The sequence below is a fragment of the Malurus melanocephalus genome, unplaced genomic scaffold, assembly GCF_030028575.1.
Source record: "Malurus melanocephalus ecotype Western Australia unplaced genomic scaffold, MMel_1.1 scaffold_30, whole genome shotgun sequence".
NCBI classification, from domain to species: Eukaryota; Metazoa; Chordata; class Aves; order Passeriformes; family Maluridae; genus Malurus; species Malurus melanocephalus.
This window is the reverse complement of record NW_026623262.1, coordinates 3670559-3688820: the sequence shown is the minus strand read 5'-3', so window position 1 is coordinate 3688820 and position 18262 is coordinate 3670559. Positions and strand designations below refer to the sequence as shown.

General features: G+C 36.9%; 1 protein-coding gene across 3 annotated transcripts in view; it reads left to right on the top strand.

The window, feature by feature from the left end:
- Positions 1 to 14638: 14638 nt before the first annotated feature.
- PDE1A (phosphodiesterase 1A) overlaps positions 14639 to 18262 on the top strand; it is a 125488-nt gene continuing 121864 nt past the window's right edge. For all 3 annotated transcript variants that reach the window (XM_057363754.1, XM_057363751.1, XM_057363752.1), the window contains exon 1: positions 14639 to 15237. In XM_057363754.1, the coding sequence (XP_057219737.1) occupies positions 15134 to 15237 (104 nt within the window). In that variant the 5' untranslated portion in view covers positions 14639 to 15133. The remainder of the gene's footprint in view (positions 15238 to 18262) is intronic.

The following is an 18262-nucleotide window of genomic DNA, read 5'->3' as shown; positions in this document are numbered from 1 at the left end:
TGTTTGTAAGAGAAGTTCATCTTAGCTTTTCTTTGCAGATATATTGTTATAGCAGGGAGAAGATATTAGTTTGAGTCACGTTTCCATGTATTATGTACAAAGAAATTAACGCATGGATGATTTCCTGTCCCTGACTGTCATTTTTTTCAGAATTGTATCATCACTTAGTGACCACTTAGGATCACTTTGTTCTCTTCTAAATTGTCAAATGAGTGTTAAATGTCCCCTCTCATTAAGCCTCAACAGTGTTATTTGTGTTAACCAATTAGAAGAACATTACAACTTTAGTGTGCTTGTGCTGATGAGTTTGYGCATATCCTCAGCTGCAACTGTTGTTAAAGTCTTATAGGATACTAGTCTGAACATTCATTGAACTTCCATGCTGTCTCTAAAAGAGGAAGAAGCCTTTGAATTTTATCCACTGGAACTTCTTTTAAAAGCTACTTATTTTAAGACAAAATGAACAGTGTGCCAGCACGTTGATTATTAAATAGTCTGCTCTGCAATAAAGTGTGAGCAAATGTTATTGCCATCTGTGGTCTTCACTGAAGACTAAATAAGGGAGAACTTACATCTAAGAACATTTTGAATATGATGCATTTGCTGTTGGAGAGGCCAAGYTTTTGGAACTTTTGTGTTGCAACATTAGTACTTGGAAAACATGGATACTGCATTCAATAAATGAGACTGCAGATGAGGAAAGATTGACAGTTCTGCAGTAAAATAAACTTGGATGTCAGTGTCCCTTTGCTATGCTAGAACGCATTTCATTCAAAAGCTTTAAATCCCATAGGTTGTCTTTAGGATAAAGGTGCCTTGAATATATTCCATGCTTTACTGTATTTATGTTTCAGGGATTCTTCTCATCTCTGTGTTCCTTCCCACTTTTAAATTCTAAATGACAAAAAGATGATTGAAAAACAAAACCAAGCAAGCAGAAGTATAGGGCCTAGTTTTAATGGTAATCAGAAGCATAAAGCATCTTCAATGATAGCTAAAATCAGTGAGATTTAATTATTCCACACAATTAAATGTTTGACTAAGGAGCTGGATTGCAATGACTTGTACTAAAATATGATGTTGATGTTTTTTTAATAGAGAAATTTTAAAAAGCAGAATGTATATGCTCCATTTTTCATATAACAAAATTTWAAAAAGTATTTTTTGTTCTATACTAAGTGAAGAAATTCCCAAGTCAGCTTCAGGTTGACTCCCTTGTATAATGTCTGTCATAGAGCACCCAACACCCTGAATACCCTTATGGAATACCCACCAAAATTTGCCCACTGCAGGCAAAGCTGCCTTGTCTGGTTTGCAGTTCTGTAGTTCAAACAAGCAGCAGGCGCTGGTCCATGCTGGCATCTTCAAATGGATCGTTATGAATTTCAAAGTATGCTCTGCCTTATGTTGAATTGGGACCGCATTTAAGCTTTTCGTTATTTGCTTTTTGAAAATTCAGTTTGAAACTCATGCAAGTTTGCAACGTGTTTTATCAGGTTGATTAGAAATCTGAAATATATTTTCTCAAATTTATTGTCCTATTTATTTATTTTCTCAAAATTATTCTCCTCAAGTTTATTCTCCTATTTACACTTTTTGTTCAGCAAATGGATTCTTGGCTTGGAACCAAATAATTGGTTTTTGTATAATTAAACCCCAAGTGCACTTATATGGGAAGGGCAAAAATCAAATGCGTAGGAGGATAAAATGCAAAGATTAATTTCTTTAGTGTGTCAGTCTTGTAAGCTTGTTATTATTCTTGATTTTCTTGCTTTCAAAAAATGCCCAGTCTGATTAGAAACTCATTATTTAGAAAGTCCAAATTCTTCACTGAAAAATTCCTTCTAGATGCAAACTCCGTGGATTTTTTTTTGATTTTAAAAACAGGTTTCTTTTGGAAGACAGTTTTTTTTKGGTAAAACAATATCTGTGTTAGTGTGATCAGAGTGATAAATGTTTTGGTTTAATCTTCTGTTGTTTGTTTTCTTTGCCATTGTCAGTTTACTTTTGCTTTATTTCTGTTCAATTGGAGCTTTCCAGCTGTAAATTTTTTTTGCAGCCTCCTCTGGGATGCCATTGGCTTACACTGATTTTGGATTATGTCTACTTTTACTTATGCTGAATTTGCAGCAAGAATTTTGAACATAAACCTTACAGGTTTTTTTTGTTTTTTTTGTTTTTTTTTTTTTTCCAAAAAAAGGTCCTGGAAATGGATGTTATCTTTAAAGTTTTATTTTGGGATATACTTATCTGTTTAGCACTTATTCCTATGAAGGAAGGACTTGAACTGAGAAGGGAATGGAGAAGGATTTTTATGGCATGTTTTTAAATGCTGCAATTTAAAAAAAAAGAAAATAATAGAGGCTTTTGCCTTTTAATGGTTTTAGCCTTTGCTCAGGCTGAATATTTTTGGTTATTGAATATTACATTTTGAATCTATTTTGCAGCACCTCTGCATACAAAAGCATCATTTTAGTGGACACATTTTGACAAAAATTTGTAAGTAGCAAAATGTTTAATATTTTATCAGGTTTTTGCATACTGTCATAGTTGTTGTTTTATCTTTTGGAGGAATGAGTAAAGGGAAAGACAGAGAAATAGTTACTGATGCTCAGTATTGTCTGTTACTTAACCTGAAAAATCAAATACTCAAAATAGTGTTTGAATAYTTTTAGTATTAAAACCATGTATAACATGTAGGAAAATAGTTAAATAATTCAACTTTCTGTCTCTGATAGTATTGTGTATTAGATATACCTGACCAGGATTTTGTATGATTATAACAAGATAATTTTGCTTTTGTTTTATCTGGTGATATRGTTATGGTCTGACTACAGCCTGTGAATTGCTAGCCTTTTTATTTGTATCCTATGTCACAAYAATAACAGTTGTAATTATTTTTATACTTAATCTGCTAGAAATTCTAATAACATAATTAGATCAATTGCATCCTGCAGCAATTATTTCTGCCAGRTAAATTGTATTGCCTATATCCTGCTGCTCAAACAATGTGAAGTGTTCAAAACTCAAGTACTTTAAAAGAATGCTCAAGTAATTGGAAACGAAAAGTCCTAATTTACTTTAGTCAGCTTYCTCCATGGTGGCAGTACTTTGCTGTTAGAATCCTAGAGCCAGTTTTAACTGGACCTCTGGAGGTCTTGTAGTCAAACATGATAAAGGTACTTGGGGATGTGTCCAGCTGAGCCTTGAACACCCCCTAGGATAGCAATTCCACACTCTGCAACCTCTCCCAGTACTTAACTACTCTCACAATGAAAATTCTTTTCAAAATATTGGATTTTCTAGTGGTKATTCTTCCCCCAAAAGCTGGAATTTCTCATGTTCCTACTTGCCTATTTCCTCTTGTCTTATAAACCTGCATTTTTGAGAAGTATCTGCTTCCATCTACTCTCAGTCCATGGACTAGGTACCTCTAGCTGGGGAGCAGTAAAACTCGCCTGAGCTATCTGTACTATGGGCTCCCCAATTCCTCTAGTATTGCAGAGATGATAGAGAGCAGCCTCTCCCAGATTTCTGGCTCCTTCAGCACCTTTGGGTGCCTCCAATCAGGTCTCATGAATTTGCTCACATCCAAATGATTCAAGTGATTCCTTCCCTTTATCTCTCTCCAGGAAGTACTGCTTCACTCCCATGGTGTGTGCTTGGAGGGTTAGGGACTTAGAAAACCTCGGGACAAGCCATTCCATGGAAAAATAAAATGCTCTTTTCTATTATTTTTAAATGCCTTGCAAAGAAGATACTTGGGAATCTTTACCACCCCTTCTTTTCCTCTTTTCCTGATCATATCTTCACTGTGTGTGCACCCCTCTTTCACCAGTGCTAGTAACTATCCCAATACAGTGTGAATTTCTTGGCTGAGATCAGCCAGATAAAGAAGGGGAATAGGTTTGCCATTCTTGCAGAAAACCAGGCTGGCTAGGTTGTACCTATGGAACTTTAGTCTCTTGTTTCTGTGGGGTATTAACAYGTGAGGATTCACTAGGGTGAAATGCTGAAATAAGGACGTACAAAGGTAGCCTTTCTTCTGCTATTACATCCTTCTCTCTCCACACTTTGCCTTATGTGATGGTCTTTATGTGATCTAACCTATTATTTAAAAAGAAAAAAAAATAGGCATAATGACACTTTCTAGTATGAAAAATATCAAGCAGAGAATTATTGGTTTTGGTTTCTAGTGTAGTTAATCTCTTTGGTCTCAGAATGGTGCATGAATACTRTTTCACTCTGTTAGAAAAGCTGAAACATGTTGGTTTGATGTCTGAAGATGAATATAAGATGAAATCTCTGTCTTGGTATGTTCTTATACTTGGCTGCTACATTTTTTTTGTCTCGTGTACTTGTCGTAGCACTTGGACAACCTGTATTTCTGCTTATCTGTTTTCCTCCTGTTTACCTCATGGTTTAACCTAACTTCCCACACCAACACAAGTCAGTTATGAAATTCAGAACATCAGGTACAAAGTTTTTCTCAGACAACTTCTAGCTACTTTTTCATAAAAAGGGGCTATATATTAAAACTGTATTAGAAATTGTTACCCACTAAATTTATCTGATCTTCTTTATCAGGACTTTCAAAAGACAGGGAAAGTTATATTAAAAAAATGTTCTTGTGTACATAAAGATTGTGTAAACCTCTGGTAATTTTAGCAAAACTCTTGAGCAATCATCCTCTCTAGCCCCAAAAGCTCTTTCCTCTCCAGAACTCATTGTTCACATAACTTGGTCAAGTTTTAGCTGGTTTGCAAAGATGCCATAGCACACCAAAGTTCACAGTGAGGAAATTTTACTCTGACTACACCATTTGCACAGCAATTGAGCAAGATTTTCGTACTGGACATCAGCACTGGGGATGTTTTTTCCCTGCTTTATTTTGTTCTCTGCTGCAGCTCACATTTTGACCCCAGAAGTGGTCTTACTTTTCCTGAGAGTGGGTTGACTGTGTAAGCTCTTACCGCCGACTATAAGCTCTTCTGGAAGTGGAAAGCAGGGTTTTTGGGAACTCCTTTTCTGGTCAGCTGAATGGGAGAAGGGATAATACTTTATCCTGCTGGGATGTGCTGATAAGCATTGTTGCTCAGGGTCCTGGGTCACCAAACAGAGCCACCTTGGATACCTGTCTTCTGAAAGGTCACAAGAACTTGTAAACTGCTTGCAACTGTCCCAGGGACAGTCTCACTCCTGAACTATGTCACTTTTAAATACCAGTCCTGTTGACAGAAAAGGAATACTTTGTAATTAGAGAGGTTTAGGCTTTGTCCTAAAAACCTCCTAAGTCAGCAGCTTTTTCATAAAACTGCATTGTTTAGCTTCAGTTACATTCACTAGTATACTTCTATCTTCAGAGAGCACAATTCAAAATTTTTGTATAAATGTAATGTTTTTGCAAATTTAATTTCTCTATGAAATGCAGTCTTTCACTGAAAACTTAGTTGTATAACTATAGAAAAGCATAATTTCTAAAATTCTATGAATAATGCATCAATGATTCAGACAGATTTTGAACTGCCTGATTTTAAACTGTCAGTTTTTAAACTCTAATGGCTGATCAGAGTTCAGGAATAGACCTATCTTCTAATACTGCAATAATAAGCAGATTTCAGCTTAAGATAAGCCACGGGGACCAACCAATGTTTTCCAAATTTGCGGACCAGTAATTCGTGTACTTGGAAGGTTTTTGGAATGCAAAATGAAACAAAATCTTCATGGTGTCATGATGGAATGGTAAAGAGACTGAATTAGAAGAGCAAGAGCATGCTAGAAGTGATCAATACAATTTTTTTTTTTCTTTTATAAAAATGAGCAAAACTCTCAGTATTATGACTTCTATGAGTGCTGAATCAGGAAACAATGGAACTGCCAAAGTTATATTACCACATTTTCAAGCAAAAACCCAAAGCAGAATACCCAAGTGTACAGATTTGATCAAATCTTCATTCCCAAAGACTTGCTCTATATGAAAGGTAAATGAACTGTTTTTTGGTCATTTTCCTTCAAATTTTGGAGGAAGGTATATAGTCTTGAGGAAATCCTGTTAATCCTCACATGGGCTATATTTAGAGATTTTGTAGCTTCAAATAAAAAAAAAATATTTGACATCTTTCACAAAATAATGTTGCACTTGAATTGCAAGCTTTTTTTCCATGTCTATTAGAACCTATAATGAATGTTGATGTGTTAAAACATGAGTTACTAAATGTCTGTGGTAGTTTTGACCTGGGCTGGACAYCAGGTGCCCCACAAAGCTGCTCTGTTGCTCCCCTCCTCAGCTCTTCTGGGAAGAAAAAATACATCAAAAGGCTCATGAGTGAGATGAGGGCCTGGAGAGATCACCCAGCAATTACTATCATAGGCAAAACAGACTTGGGAAAAATAACTGTATTTATTACCAATCAAATCAGAGGAGAATAATGAGAAGTAAAACCAATTTATAAAAACCACCTTCCTCTCATCCCTTCCTACTTCCTGGGCTTAACTTTATTCCCAGTTCTGTACAACGTCCCCACTCCTCAGTGTCGCAGGGGAATGGGGATGAGGTTATGGTCAGTTCACTACCACTGCTGCCTCCTCAGGGAGAGGTGTCCTTCCCTACTCCACCATGAGGTCCTGGAATGTCTCTCTGAGTCCTTCTGATGGGCCTTCTGTGGACACGGGGGAAGGGAAGTGTCAGTAAGCCATAGTTGTTTCCACCCTGTTACCAAAAACTTGCTAGGCAAAGCTGGTGTGTCATATTTTCCTCCTCTCATTTTACATCACAGTTTAGTAAACATTTTTCATATCCTAATGTAGTTGTTTTTTAAACAAAGAAAAAAATCCCCTACATGAAAAGGCTACATTGCCAAGTGATGTTTGATAAAACAGCTGTTAGTTTAGAATATAAACACTGAATCTCTTTCTACCTCTATTGGTAATTGTTTGACTAGAAATTCGCTGAAAGCTTCACAGAAAAGAGCTGTGGCTGCACAGAAAGAGAACTATTTGGGAGCTCAGCTGGGACACTCGGACTAATTTCCCAAAGGTATTATAGCACTGAAAATTGTTTTGATCCTGTACAAGTGTGATGGAAGTATCTTTTTGTTGAAGAATTAAGAACTCTGTTTTGTTTTTTTTTTTTTTAGTTTGTCTTCAAGTTTACATAGTGATTAGAATATTATCTGTCAGTATGGACAAGAGGAAGATATGTATCACAGGGAGGGTTAATAAGGCAACAGATGAAACTGGAAAAAGATCCTCTTACTGGAAATTAGAGCTAAACCAGATGGAAGTGATGCACAAGTTAGTAAAAAAAAAAAAAAAAATTAAACACTGGAATGATTTAGAAATAAGTTTGGTTCTTTCTTACTATAATTACTCTATTTGTAAAATAAAAATAAAGTGTTTTGTAAAGATATACTTCAATGATACCATTGCTTTTGAAAAGGATGGGGAAGCTGTCATTCTAAGAGGTCTAATATTTGTGACATTTATGAAAGAAAAAAAAAACATTTTATTTGAAAACGCAATATTTTAATTGCTTTTTAAACTTGAATTCATGTATTTATCTCTTCTAATTTTTGTTTGAAAAATGTCTCCATAGACAATAAAACCAAATCATGTGTTCATTAAAGAAACTTGACAGACATGTTTTGCAGGACAATTTCAAAACCTAAACTTTACCTTTGGTTGAACTTGCATGTTCCATTGATATTGAACATCCTTAAGTGATACTAAACTTCTGACTGTTAGTAGAGGTTTGTTCTTGTCATTAATCTTTTTGCATTCTAGACTGCTGAACTAATTTTAAAATGTGCTGCCAGTTTTTCCCATCAGTTTAATACTCCACTCAACTTTTAAGGTATTGAAAAGCCAAAAGCTGGAATACATCTTGCTGAAAGGATAAAATGCAGAATATGTTAGGAAAGGGCCTTTTCAGCTAGATTTCAAATTCTGGAGAAATTCCCTGAAATGTAGAGGTTTAAATAAACTAATTTTGAATCAGTATTATTGTGCATATTCTAACACATACAGAACAGCAGCAAAAGTACAGGAGATATTTGGAGTTATGRTGCAGTTTTGTGTTTGACATTGTGTTCTGAAAGCTCAGATTGGCAATTTGGGTTTTGAAGGAGTCCTGTGTGGGGTGGGATGATTTGATTCCATCTCTTTGGGGCAGATACTAGTGGAAAGYTTCTGTGCAGTAAAAATAGCTACAGTTAGTATAGATTCCCAAGTTTATCTCTTTAGTTTGAGAGGAGACTTTTTTTTCTCTGATGGCATCTGCTCTGTTATAGTATTTTATAAATATCAAGAGACGTTTTCTTGTTGCTGTGGACCTTGTGTAAGTAATGTTCAGCAAAAAGGAATGATTTTCTAGTTTTCTTTGTGGAGTAGCTCAAAATGATTGCTCAAAACACCTCTTTTAGACAATAATTAGCTGAAATTACTCCATGTTGTCTATATCTACACATCTTTCCACCATGGATTAGCTAYTTTTTTTACAGCTGATGTAGTTCACTGGGATAAACTGACAAACRCTTTGTCAAATCTAGATTTCCTATTTCCTATTGTTTAATGTTCTGAATTCTTTCTTTCTCTATAACTTGGYAGTCACAATTTTTCCAGTTAACTCCCTCTTCTATGCTTGATTATCAAAACTATAATAACCTTCTAAAGGATTGGGTACATCTGAAATGTGATAAAATAGGCAATGGGCTCTGATAAAGCAGCACAARTAGTTCAGAACATCTGTATTTATTCTACAACTGTTTGTTCTTCACTATGAGGGCAGTCTTGCCTTTTTAACGTTGTTAGGTAGCAATCTCATGTTGTTATGAAGTACATCCTCATCCTTGTGATTCTCTGTGGCAATTTCAATCCCTCTTATTTCAGTGCTGCTGCTTCTACATCAGTTTCCTCTCTTTGCAGTTAGTTTTGTAGCCAAATTGTTTCCTAAGGAGTTCCTAAAAGCTAATGTTTCATGAACGCTACTCCTGAATTTCAATGGTGCTTTTTTTGCTAATTCATGCTAAATAAAGAAGTCACCAAACTTTGAAAATCTCGAATCTCTATTTTCTTCGGTTGTGCTGATTGCCCTGTGACACTGTATGAGCTATGTGCAATTGCAGTTTTCAGAAAATTTAGGCCAATTGTCAAGGTTCTCTGTAGTCCTTTTTTTTTTAAAAAATAAGTACTAAAATGAAACACTAAAAAGTTATAAAAGAGTCACTTTAAAGGGGAAGTAAGACTGAAGAAAATATCTGAACTATTCTGTACTTTGTATTCTTTGCTTATTGTAAATCTATTGTGTTCCCTTTGTGTGAAACAGTTATAGCTTAAATTACCAGTGAATTTCTGCTGACCARTCTAAGCAAACCTGGAGAGAGATGTAGCATGCAACTGCCAACTGAGCATCTCTCTTACAAAGCAGGCCAAGACGTTTCTTTAATTATCCTGTCTTGAACCASTCTCTTGCTTTATTTTATTCACTGCAGTGCAGCACATTTTCTACTGAATATTTGGTTTCTTCATGATTGACTGCTRTCTGTCTTTGTTTTCAACACTTCTCAAACTTTGCTTCTAAAGCTTCTTCCCAGGTCCAGCTGCTCAAGAAATACTCTCTTTATCTTCCTCTGTTTTTSTACTTATGATGCGGTAACAAGTTTTCATCTGCAGTCCTTTTTCTTCAGATTATCCATAACACATCTCTCATGTATTATATTTCTTGGCAATTATTCTTTTTTTTCTACCTCTCCATCTCCTAACATTTTTCAGGTTGTTTGGTTCACTGAATTAAATGATTTTGTGATTCTGAGTGTAAGATTGTATTCAAAGTAAACTTAAAAATAGATSTGCTTAACAGGGCACCCTGACATCAGAATTCTGTGGACTACAGTGAGGTYCAACATGAGAACAGATTTAAGACAYGTCTCTTATCAACCCAGCTTTACTTGGCACTGAATTGGTCTGTGAACACTCACACACAGACGTTTGGTGCTGGTGACTTCTAGTCAGGGGTKGCACTGAGCCTTAAAATGTCATAGGCAGGTTTGCAAACATGCAAATCTACTTGTGCCCTGAGGTTTTCAGCTAATTTCTTGCAAGCTTTTGTGGGTATTTGTTCTCGTTTTTAATTGCCTAAAATCTTTGATAAGTGTGACACCATGTTCATTACCGATATGATAGGCCGTGCACATAGCAAGCAGAAGATTCTTTTTCTCCTTGCTATACTTAAAATTGGTACTTGAAGGACACATAACTGAATATTCATACTTTAGTGATTATATAAACAAGCCTCAAATGCAGTGAATCAGATGTAGCAAAAAGTACTAAAATCAAAATAAAGGGAAAATGTTCCCTGTTTGGTCTCCTTATATAGGTCATCTCAGCRCTGTTAATACATCAATCCCAGCTCTTTTGCCTACTTAATTGAGTCAATGCCAATGCACTGTGTAGACCATATGTATAACTCTTTAGAGTTGCTGTTCCTCAATTATGTAACTGTACTAATTTTATGAATATATTCTGTGGAGAGTCTGAAAATCCAAGATTACTGTAACATCAATATTTTGCCATTGCAGAATTGCTGGAGACCTATGTATTTRCATAAAGTCCATTAACTTTAATAAGACCAAATTTCTTGGTCTAATAAGACCAAGTTTCTTCTTTCTCTACTGCATTTCTTATTGATTAATAATTCAGTTATTTGGACATTGCAAGCAAACTGGAAACTCTGCCTGTGCAAAAGGGGATTGCACATCACAAATGCAAATATRATGGACAATGGGGAAGGAAAAGGGGCCGTGGAGGACACTTTCTAACAAACTGTTCCTTTTTCTGCAAGGGCACAATTTGAGTGATGTGATCTTTGTGCCATCTTAGGTTCAGTAACACTTAAGTCCACTGGCAGGCAGTTCTTTTTTTCGGTGATTTAACTTTGTTACTTACTGTGATATTGAACTCTGTCTTACCCAGCAAATAAATACAATGCTCTAACTGCTGAAAATTAAATGTGTATTAGTGCTTGGTAGATCAGGGCCAGGACATACGGCATACAAATCTAACACTTGTTATCAGTACTTAAAATAAATTTATCTTCTCTTTTTAAGGGTATGTTTTGTTTTGGTTTTTTTTGCGCTGTTTTCAGATTTCTTAATTGGTTCATGGCTCTCCTGCAGTTCCACTACAGGGAGGCCTATGTTGTCACATTTGGAGGGATGAGTATTAGTTTACAAGTCACCCTGCAGGTCTCTTGATTCTTCCTTATTTTCTAACTGTCATGCATTAGATATTTTAAAGATTAATTTCAAACAAAACAGCATATTTAATTTCCGTTCAGGGACAGAGAATRTCTTTAAAATAAAGCTCTTGTTCTCACCCAAACCTGCATGATCCCTTTCCTGTTCTTATAGCTAATTAACTGATCTAGCTGCAGGACTTCCCCAGTTTCAAGGTAAGTTGTTTTCATTGCAATTGTGTGATTTTTAGCGTAAGTGTAAAGGTTTGTCAGTACTCAATATTGAAAGGTCAASCTGATTTCTTTCTTTTCTTTGCATGTATTTTAGAATTATTTCTTTACATGGATATTGCTACTGGARTGAATTACTTCTAGATGAAATAAAAGGAGCTTAGTGTAAATTTTCATTAAGTGTAGCTTCTTATCTGAGGATTAAGTGGCACTGGGAGAGTTTTATTATTGCCATAATTGAGGGTGAAGAAGTTAATTATTCCTGTTTTGATGGGTCTCCATTTTGGCTAATAGAAGTGTGTGTTGACTTTAGTATGGAAATTTTAAGCAGTAATCTAAAAAAAAAGATTAAAAAACTGTGGGCAAAGGGCAAAAAAGTTTTTTTTTTTTTAGGAGAAAGGTGGACTGTAACACCACTTGCTGGTGCTGTAGCACACATGATGGGTTAGGTCGGGCAAGAATAGGAAGTGGAAAGATGAAAACTATGAAGGATAATTTATCATTTCAGGTCTTAGCCCTCTTTTTGGCCTGGCTTTCTAAAGCAGCTGCTCRTTGTTCGGTATTGTGGATCTTCTTTTGGCCTGTGGTACTGCAGGTGTGTATTTCTGAGCAGGTCAGGCTGTCTGTAACTCCTTCCCTGCTCCCTTTTGCCCTGCACAGGCTGTCAGGTGTGGTTGCTCTGTATAGCAGTGGCTCTCTCCTGTTCTCTGTGCCCTGGGTCACCTCTTGCAGCGAGAGCTGTGTAGGCACTGCCTTGGCTCTCTCATTCTCATCCTCCACTGAGCCAGGGAAAGGATGTGGGCTCAGCTGCTTCAAWCTCTGAGCATTATTCACAGAAGCTGAAGGGAGGAAGGGTCTCTCCCAACGTTTCCATAAGGGCTTTTTGCTCATGGTTTCAAGATAACATAATTAAAAGTAGTTTTGTTTGTTTCAGATGCTTTGTTTCTCTCTCCTTAAGGAGCTGCAGGACATGCTCTGACAATTTTCTAGATTTTCAAAGGCCTTATCTATCTCCTTTCTTGTRTTTCCTGCTCTTTCTTTCATTTTCAGAGATACAGTTTCATCCTTTAGTGTTTTCTCTGGTGTTTGCTGGATTGATTCCCAGGATAAACCTTTTGAGCAAAGGCTGCTTTGTTTGTCTTTTGCTTAAGCCATGCCAGGTGCTTTTGCTTTGCARTTTCTCTCGTTGCAATGGCAGGGTCCTTCAGGGAGCAGATTTTTTACAATTTTTCTTTGTGGAGTTCTGGTGATTTTAGCAGATGTATCTCCATTTACAGTGATATTGYTTGGGCAGTTTGTAGCTTCCTTCCTTCCTGAAGGATATTGCCTTCTCATACTTCTCTCTAGTAAATGAAAGCAAGGTATTTTCAACTACTGATTTCCTTGTGAGGGAGAGAGAATAGCTTGCAAACACCRCTTTTTTTCATTGTAGAATTGGACAAGAGCTGGAAATACTTGATGAGAAAAAAAAGAGGCCCTTAAAATTCCCCTCTGTCCCTTGAGGTTTATGTGGTTTCTATATATACTCTATTTCTTTGCTTTGCTTCAGATATTTGGCAGTTAAAAGGCAAYGAAGAGCCCAGATTAGTGTGAGATGTTCTTATTAATTATTCCACRGAATGATATTTATAGTTTTCTTACAAACTTTGGTTGGACTCCATGCAAAACAGGAGTGGAAAGTTTGGAAGCTTTTGAGTGGTTCAAAGGTGCTACTGCTGCCTTTGACCAAATAAATGCCTTACAGTTTTTGAAAATACATATTTGTATTTCTTCATTGTTGTCTTATGATGCTGTTTGAAAGCTGTAAGTTATTTCATTCATCCAGTGACTGTTTTTCAGAAATTGTTAGTGAATTTTATGGGACTCACTCTTAATGTGTCTGAGTCAGGAAAAATTCAGTGAAAGTCTGTGAATTAATAGTAGTTTAAAATTGTGTATATATTAAATCCATGGAAGCAAATAAAATGTACTGTTTAATTATCCACCTGAAATCACTGTGCAAAAGATGCAACTCAGATGGGTTTATAACTCTCCTGGGTGTAATTTATCTCTATAATGTGCATACAAGATGCTTAGAGCAAGAAAATAGATTAGGAAATTTGGAAGTGTTATCATTATTTCAATGCTGTRAGCCTCTTTTTTATTTTTCTGTAAGAATCTGAGTACTTAGTAGCATTTCTGCCAATTTTCCATTTTCCATTTCTGCCAATTGCATCAGATGGGAACTCTCATCATCTCACTTCATTGTAAAATTCAACACAGATAAAGCAGTTTATTTAAAGCCATACTGGTTTTACTGGAAGGTAAGCCTTCCTTAGCCTTAGGCTCCTTCCAGTCACCATCTGAGGATGCTCATCCTCACTTTTCCAACATGGACCCAAGGCTCATTTTCCCAGCTGGCAGTGGCACCAGTAGCTGACAAAGCTGACACAYGTACTCCCTCCTGGCACACTCCTCTTCCCTGGCTTCTTGCACAGCTCTTGGTCTGATTGAAACAAACGTGATCACTGAGATAAGTCTGGGGTGTATTTGATTATTTGGCTGCTGCTGCAGAAATGAAGATTTTTACTCACCAAACAAGACAGGTGCTATTATCAGAGTGGAGAAGCRCTCAGCAAACCCAAGTCTGTGCCTGAGCAAGCACCAAGGAAATCCTCTCCTTTGCCCTCTCCAAGCCCCGAGTTTGGCTGTACAGAGAGGTTCTCTGCTTTGCTCTTGGAAGGCAGAGCAGGCAGTCTGCTGCACAGCTCATGTACTGATTAGCCCTCAACCCTTTTGCAGTTCGTAAGCACTTAATTGTTTTTTGCTGGCAGACAGACACAGTTCAGCATCAGATTTTGACACAAACATGCTGCTGTCCTGGAGGATTCACAGAGCGGGCTGTCTTGCAGCTGCTGCGTTTTCCACCAGTTAAATTCACAGTTACCTACTGTGTGGAGTTGCTAGGAGAAGGTGAACAGTCATCATTACAGCATATTCCTTCAATAACAACCTGTAGCRCTCGCTGATTTCTCTGCTGCAGGGATTTTGTTGTGTCTTTGCTACTGACTTAGCATTTGTACTGTCATGTTTCTATTGAGAGGCTGGTAGATATTTATTCAATAAGAAAGAATTCAGGATCAACTAAAGAGAGGAAAGCTCTGGCATTTGAACATACTCTCTTGCTGTAGGGTGATGTGGCTGATACTGGCACCTACCATCTGCTTTCCTATTGCAGCCTGTTCCTCCAACCTGCAAAGCAGAARCCAGCCTTTCTTTCCTTCTGGATTGTTAAAGCCATTCACATTTATACTGCATGGCAATGAATTATAGTCCATTTTAAGGAATCTTTTGTGCTTCTGTGTGTATTCCTACAGCAGAAAAAGTGCATGAGAAAGGAGCTTGAGCAGTCAGTAGTATAAGTAGCTGGCTCTCCCGTATGGATTAGACTCGTGAGGTCAGAGAAGCTGTGTGTACTTGCTCTGTGCTTGGGGGGGAAGAGTGGATTTGTCTATCAGAGTGAATAGTGATTCAGGCAGGATCGTCCCTCAGCTCTTGTAATTCTGATGTGTTTTGCTATGACAGCAGCTACTGTCTAACATGCGTGGATCTTCTGAAATTTGTAGTGGACTRAGGACTGCTTTTGCTTGCTGCTGAGCCTGACTGTAACTATATCGCTGTAGGACAATAACGATGGGGGCTCGAGCGACAGAAACAACTCGGGAACTGGAAAGCGCCTCTGTACAATATCAAATAGGAGGACATGCAGAGAAAATGTGGCAACGACTCAAAGGAATGTGAGTAACTTGTCTCCTTACCTTTTGTTCTGTTCCTCGGGAAAGAAGATGATTTTCTTTTGTTTGTTAAAATTTCTAATTAGCAAACGGGAGAGTTATCTTTAAGCTGTGAATGGTATTTGCTCTCGCAATACGGTACATCGTTCTCATTTACGATGGTACTTAGATTAATGCCAGACTCTGCATTAGATTCAGTCATCTCATTTAAAAGACATAAAATGAGTGAGAGTTATTATCCAAATTGAAATGCAGGTAAGTCCTTCCAAGTTAGCACTTTCATATCTGTGTTATGATTTTGTAAATGTTATCTTCAGAATCAGCATTCTGGAGCTGTTTCATCATTCCTGTCAGTATGTATGGGTAAGTATATTATTGCAATTCTATAGGAAGTGTTAGTACTTTGCCTTTAGGAGTGAGGGTAAAGAAATCTATATTAAAAGGTGCTTAGCTATYGGAAGGTTGCTATGTCTGTTTTTTGTCATTCTTTTGGTGTTCAATAATGCTAGAAACTGATTGAAGAGTATTTGAGGACTATGTACCTGCTGTGCCTAATTCACGCCTCCCAAATGCAATTTTCATGTAGACTTTTGGTGCAAATGGTCAGTAAATAAACATCTGCAACCTGTCAGAGAAAAACTATCAAACTAGTGTGTCCTAAACCCCTTAAACTTCAACATATCCTTTTAAGTATTTGCCAGGTTTTTGCTCTGAAAGCTGATGTCAGGGTGTTACAACAAATGCATGTTACACTTGTTGCAGCAAAGAAATGGCACTATTATTTTTGCTGAAAATATTTGTAATCCTGCATTTCTAAAGGTATTCCACAGATGCTATATAGTGCCTCAGCTGTTGAAGGTAAACAAGTTACTTAAAATGCATAAGATTAGATGCGTCAGCTATGACAGTGCCTGCTTCCCCTGTGCATTGGGTAGAGACTCAAACTGGCTGTGGGGAAGGCGCTTTCTGCCATCTGCTTTCTTGTAAGAGAAATCGGTTTGCTTGATTGGGAAGTCATTTTTCAGTTGTGGCCAGGGATTTATCATCTCCTCTRTGATGTGCTGTTGAATATTTGCTCTGAATCCTATCATCACTTTGGGAAAAAATGTTTCTGTAAAAACTCCAAAGTGTACACAGCAGAGCAGTTATTTTGATTATTTGATGATGTCACACATTTTGCCCCTGAATTTCTGCTGCCAGAGACCTCCCTCGGTTTGGTCAGATTTTTATTTGTGTAGAGTTTAAACTGCTGGTTTTGTTTGTTCTGTAAGTTCTCTGTTACCACTAGACTCTTGGGTTGAAACATTTCCTTTCAGCTGCCTCTGGAATGGTACCATTAAACAAACTAACGGACATAATTAAACATTAGTGACACTCAGTACAAGACCTCCAGGAAATAAGGTTCATGCTACTTTAGGAGTAGTAAAAGTGACATTTGGAGTTTATGGTGCATCAATATCAAATGAAGCTTAAGTGTCTGGAAACCATGCATCTTTCAMAGGCTGGTGCCAGCCTCATGACTGTTGTGATAAAATAATGCTAAAATACTTATATTGAGAAAAAACAGGTTATATTATTAGATGTATGCTCAGCTGACTGTTTTTCAGATTTACCAGTGGTTTAATTTTAATTATTCATTAGTCCATAGGAAATCACTGACTAGTCAGTGTTTTGAATATTKTATTAGGAAATGACAAAGAGTTTAAATTTTCAGAGTAGATATCTGGGCTCACTTTGTAGTATAAGCATCAATCATTAAAGAAAAGGATTCATTTTGTTGATTAACAGTTATCAAAGTAGAAGCATGTTTGTATGTGRTAGGGGAGAGGGACAGGTAAGTGGGACTGCCAGATAATTTGACTTGGGAAGAATTCTTTTATAAACTGTCAGTCAGGGGAATTGTTTCATATTAGGGATGGGAACTATTAATGAAGCTGTGTGATGCCAAATTATGGAGTTTTTAAAGTAGGTGCAATATTATATTTGCACTGAGGTCAAGACTTCATGGTTGGAATTATGAATCACTTTTTGCTGATAGAGTCCACAGACCTACATAATTTTCATGTGATTTCAACACAATTTTACTGTATTTTTCCAGTCAAGAATGCTGATTATTTTCTTGCAAGCAGGTCATTATTTCTGCAAGAACATTGGATTTCTTTTAGATAACTATCTGAATGGTGTTTAAAAGCTGTGCAATAGGTCCTTACTTAAAATTACCTTTTATTTTGTGTTAGCATTTCAGCTTTTTTCACAATAGACTTATAATTATGAATTTGGCAGCACTGTGTACTGTGGAAGCTTGAGTGAAAAGGCTGTTTTATAGGTTTTCTACTCTATAGGCTTTCATATACCTTGCTAACCTAAGTKTTGCAATAAAGGCTGGGATGTTTCGAATAAAATTAAAATGATACCTAACTTTCGTTGGGTTCAATGGTGCTTTGCAGCCACACTCTTCTGTCTGGCAAGTGAAAATCCAACTCTGTTTTCCTTACACTGAATCGCAGCAGTGCTGCAACCAAGGACATTATCTGGCATTAATTTGAATTTCACAACTTGATTCTTAGCATTGGTGCTGATTTTATTGATGCCYGAATGTATAAAACACAAGCTCAGTGAAACAAGACTTACTTGTGAAAATGATTTGTGTAAATTTCTACTTTGACTGTAGCTTCTTGTCTTTGAATTAAGATATTCTCAGTATGCAGACTGCAAGATTTTTAAGTTTTGTAGTTCACGGAGAAAGCAAAAGCAAATAACAAGGGACAGCTAAATAATTCGTATAATAGTGTGGCTTTTATAATTCTCTGTTGCRCAGAAGAATAAAAAACAAAAGCCATTCAAGCCACTGCAGAAATTCCAGCTGCCTGACTGAAGGGGAGTGTTGTATACCTTCCACTTCAAAAAACATCTCATCACAGCCCAGCCGAGGGGCTCCCTTCTCAGGCTGTTTARTGCCACTGATCACACCTTTTCTCCCTCAGCCTTTCATTCTCTGCTGGATGGAATCTTACTTTAGACAGTAAAT